Below are 5152 nucleotides of genomic sequence, written 5' to 3'. Positions count from 1 at the left end.
ATAAGGCAGATAAAATAAGAAATACACTCGAGTAATGGACAAAATTACAGAATCAAATCAATATACATATATAGAAAAATATAGATCAAATAGCAAGTACAGTGAATATCTGAATATAATAGTTTTGAACTAGATTCATTAATGTTGTCGGCTTAAGTTTCAATATATATATTTTTGGACATGTCCACACAAGAGAAGGGAATGGACGATTCAAACTAATGATCTTCGTTTCATGAAAGTGATCTACAGCAGATTGAGCGACCTCTTGAGGACCAATATATATATATATATATATATATATATATATATATATTTGGTAACAAGCTTTAAACCACTTCATTTGAAAACAATGTGTCCCGTTACTTTGCTTAGAAAATAAAAAAATAAAAAAAAAATAAAAAAAAAAAAAAAAATAGTATCCCATTACTTAATTCATCAATATACAATTGAGCGCAGAATTTAAAAAAAATGGAAAAAGAGAGCTTGGAATAAATCTTCCTCCATTTCTTTATGTGCTGACAATTCCCAACGATAATGTCAATTTAAAATATCCTGTTTTGCAAATCCATATTTATGTATGGTGAAATACAAAAATATATATATGGACGAAAGAAAAACAAATACAAAAAAAAAAAAAAAAAAACTTTATTGATCGTGTTTCCGCCGCCGGAGGACCAATATACACCTCGGCAAATCCTCCATTAATCGCTTCCCGCCGTATGGTGTGAGAATTCCCCAAATACCGTACAACTTTTAACGCCATTGTGGCCTCTCAAAAGCCGTACTTCTACGTGCTCCGGCAATCTCAGTGTATACCTATCATCCCCTTCTCTTTTCCTAACCAAAGAATGCCCGGTCGAGTGGGACCTTGAAAATCTCTCCACCTTGTTAGCTTCATTGTTTTCTCGCGTCGTCTTAGAAGAAGCACGTTCATGGCTTTCTCCTGCGGATTCCGAGCTCCCATGATCATTCTCGTATTCTTTTATATCAATCCGCACAGAACCCTCCAACGCCTCATTACTCCCCTGAGCACCGTGCACGGCCGCATTATGATCATGAGGAGACTTTTTCAACGAGCTTTCCGGCGGCATATCAAGATTCCGACGACAAACCGGGCAAGTTTTGTGAGATTCGAGCCAGAGGTCGATGCATTCTTGATGAAAAACATGGTAGCAAACGGTCAAAAGGCGAAGCAAACTGTCGTCCTCGAACTCCACCAAGCAGATTGCGCACTCCAAACCGTATTTTTCTTTGCGGAAATCCTTGACGCTTGAATATAAAAAAGTGGGGAAGGATTGAATTAGAGAATGATCGAGGCCGTTGATGACAGATGCATCTGGGGCACCAATGTTATTGCCGGAAGGTGTTCGACGAATGTGCCACGAATTAGAAACGTTTTCAAGGAAACACCTACAGAAATATACAGAGAAGAAGCCTAGAAAGAAGAAAACAAGGAGGATTATTGTTAGAATTACTGTTACAGAAGGGGAGGCGGTGCCGTAATTTGATGATGGTATTGGTGGGGGATTGACATTCATTGGCATTGCTTAACTGGGTGGGCTGCCGGGGAATGGATTGTTCCGGCCGTGGCTCTTTGCATGGATGAGATAATGAATATAATTGACCAGAAGAAGAAGAATAAAAGAAATTGAATTTTCTTTGATGGGCTGTTCAACTTGTTTTGAGGGAGAAGAAAGAGAGAATCAAGGAGGCGTGTCAATGTGTTTGTGAGCATAAAATATGGTGCCTTAAATTGGGATGGTGATGTGGATTACGTTGGTTTAGCTGGTTTAGCCATTGAACGAGTCATTGTAGATTAACAAATTGCTCTCCCTTAATTAGTTTTTGTTGTTTCAAAATATTTCAAACCATATACCAATATTTTCCCCTTCATCCCATTTATATGATGTACAAGTTGACTCATATACGATTATTATACAGCTGAGATGTTGTGACTAATTTTTACTCTCACATGGTAATAAAACCGTCTACTAAATAATGTTATTTTTTTTTCGAAAATCCTTATTACAAAACATACTCCTTGAAATGTCTTCTCCCTAGCTAAAATCAAATTTTCTATTTTTCTATTCAAAAGCTTAATCAGTAGAGACCACTCAAATTTTCTACTATAGTAGTACAAACCTGCTGAAAGCCACACATGAGGAGCCTAGACGGTGGAAACTATCAACGCTTTCTCAAGTTGAATTGAGCCATAACTTGACCAAACCTCACTAGAACATTAATGAGAACTAAAGTGATTTACACTAATAATGTATAAATATTTTCATTAGGGGATTCAAACTCATGCCCTAATGTATACCTAACAACTTTAAAAATTTGATTGAGTCATTCAACTACCATGCACCCTAAATGATATCATATTTTCTATTCTCTCATCACCTTTGTTCTTCTATAGGAACTTAAGGAGAAGTTGCATGGTATTAAAATGAGCTGCAACATTAATGAGGCCTTATTATTTTTGGCTCTCTCAATGAGGCCCATTCAATTAAACTTTAAGCAAAAATACAAGGCTCATACACTAAAAAAAAAAATAAAAAAAAAAATTACAAGGGCTCAGACTTTTCTTTTTTTTTTTTTTGTTCCTAAGGTTTCTAATTTCTATTCATTATAGCTACGTTTGTTAATGAGATGTATTCTTGCATGTGTTCTGCATGTATTCAGGTTTTATTTTTGACCCAAAACAAATATATTAACAAAAAAAATTCAAAACACGCAGCACTTTTCAAGAGATGAATCTTTAAAATATTTAGCTGCTCATTTACGAGTCCCCTATTGCATTGGCGAGAGTGAAGCAAGATTAAATCAGCTACTTTCAAACCAAAGGAGAGGAAGAGATGGAGGGAATAAGCTCCTTTAATTGAATGTTTTGCTCTATTTTCCACTACTAAGGAAATATGCTGGTTGTCTTTATGTACACGAGAAGAAGAGTAAGGTTGAATGCATGGCAGAGGTGAAAGACGAATCAATTCGACTTCGAGAGAATATTTTTTTTATTTTTTTTAGAAAGAAAAAAATAAAAGCATTTACAAATAAAACCACTCATGAATTGAAATTCTAAAAATGCTTTTACTTCTGTCTTCACAGACGAAACTCTGTGTGAGGTCTGAGTCTTTTGCCATTCTCATACCATGCTGTAGGCAGCAAGTTTCTTCCCCATAAAGAGTTTTTTCCCAAATCTTAATTACTTTGCCATCAGCCATCATCGTCACCTGCTTTATATATCGCGTTGCAGCTGTTTCATCTGCATTGCATTTGTTTCTGAGTTGTTTTCCCAAATCTTAATTACTGTTGAAGCATTTTTTGGATCTAACAGTCTCCGTTTGGTGTGATCTTCACGTTCTTCGAGGTGTCTCTAATCAACGACCTTCGGGCTCCTACAAAATAATAAGAGCATCAAAGGGGTCTACGGGGAAGGCCCCGTAGACCCTCCGATGCTTAAGTTAGCAGTCGTATATAGGGTCAAAATGTAGCCGGAGCTAGCAATGGATTGAGAAATAATGACCGATCCCCTTTACCTATGTCTTGAGTTCTCTTTTATAGGGTTTTATCTCTGTAACTGCTTTATCTCTGTAACTGCTTCCTTGATCTTCTCCCTTCAGATGATTGAAGAATCAATTGAAATAGTTGGGAGATAATGTGAGGTAGTTGAGATAACGTAGGACCTTATGAGATAATTAAGGGTTGTTGAGAGATAGTGGGACCCATAGTGGATTTTATCCCCAACAGTTACCCCCCGATTTCCATGGCTGACTTGTCCAGTTGGTCGGGCATCGGGAATCTTATGCGTATTTGGGACCGAAGCCATGGAGCTTTTGAAGCTGGCCTTTCTGTTTTGTAATTATATACTTGGAATCCTTAAATATAGGACTTTTTGAGTCGATCAAACTGCTAGTCATTTCATTTGCTTGCAATGATATTATTTATGCATTACTCCTAGCAATCTCGACAGTAATTTATGAATTACCTGTGATTGCTCAGTAGAGTGCTCTTGGCTAAGTGCTAGGCCTCAGGAAATATTTAACCTTTTTCGAACACACCTTCCTTGCAGGATTTACGTTCTTGATAGGTTATTTGTTTAACCTTTTTCGAACACACCTTCTTTGAAGGATTTACGTTCTTGACAGGTTAGTTGTTTAACCTTTTTCGAACACACCTTCTTTGAAGGATTTACGTTCTTGACAGGTTAAACTTAGAAAGGTGCCTTAATTATGTTTCCCGAGTTTGATCTCAGGAAAGTTTTTTGGCAGTGTCTCCTTTAGACTCCGGAAAACTTCGGATGTACTTCCCTTTTGACTCGGGAAAACTTCGGTTGTACTTCCCTTTTGACTCAGGAAAACTTCTTTATTTTTCTCAAAAGAGAATGAGTTATAGTCTCTTCGACTGTGTTCCTCACAAACATTCTCAGGAAAGCGCCTCGAGTATCTCACTGAGTTGTTCTTGGGGAATGTCTCTTGGCTATGTTCCACCGAGGAGCCTCTTTTGATTGAAGTGTCAAGCCGCTCACTCCTGTTATGTTGTCATGGTTTCTTGGGGCTAGTCTCGCTTCTCCTACAACATATCAAGGTGTAGCTTGAGGCTTTCATTATTGCACTTGAGCCGAAACACTTCTTGATCCAACCCTGGCTGGGATGACTGCCTCATTTGCGCTCACCAAGCCGTTTCTTCAAATTTCAGAGATGATCTTCAAACTAGATACCCCCCATTCTTGGATATGTGACTCTCGGGATCCTTTTGTTCGGATTCCTAGAAAATCTTGGGATCACGTGAGCTTTTGGCAAGATCCGACGATAGTGAGCGAGGGTGAGGCGATCATGGACTTAGCAGGGAGCGGCGAAGCTCAGCGAAGCTTGGCCTTGGTGTGGTGAAGCGATGCTCGGCCGTATGAGGCAGAGTGATGCTCGGTCGTATGAAACTATATGCTCTTTGATCATGTTCTTCTACGCCACCAAAAGCAAGTTCCACTTCTTGGAAATGAGCTCCCTTTGTCCACCATGATACCCCATAAATTGTGAAATGGCTTTTCATGAGCTCAATATTTATAGCAAAATTAGGAAGCCCAGTTTCTTCGCATCTTGGGATGGAACTCCTTGGTGCGCTCGGGGTTCAAGGCTTTAGTTGGTAGAGCTTCTTG

General features: G+C 38.4%; 1 protein-coding gene across 1 annotated transcript; it reads right to left on the bottom strand.

Annotated features, from left to right (window-relative positions):
* Positions 1–701: 701 nt before the first annotated feature.
* Positions 702–1544, bottom strand: LOC132174124 (RING-H2 finger protein ATL29-like). Its single transcript, XM_059585821.1, has one exon. It carries the CDS (start codon positions 1542–1544, stop codon positions 702–704), a length of 843 nt encoding a protein of 280 aa, XP_059441804.1.
* Between the last annotated feature and the right edge of the window lie 3608 nt (positions 1545–5152).

The sequence above is a fragment of the Corylus avellana genome, chromosome ca3 (genome assembly GCF_901000735.1).
Source record: "Corylus avellana chromosome ca3, CavTom2PMs-1.0".
Taxonomy (NCBI): Eukaryota; Viridiplantae; Streptophyta; class Magnoliopsida; order Fagales; family Betulaceae; genus Corylus; species Corylus avellana.
This window is presented reverse-complemented; position numbering and strand designations above follow the sequence as displayed.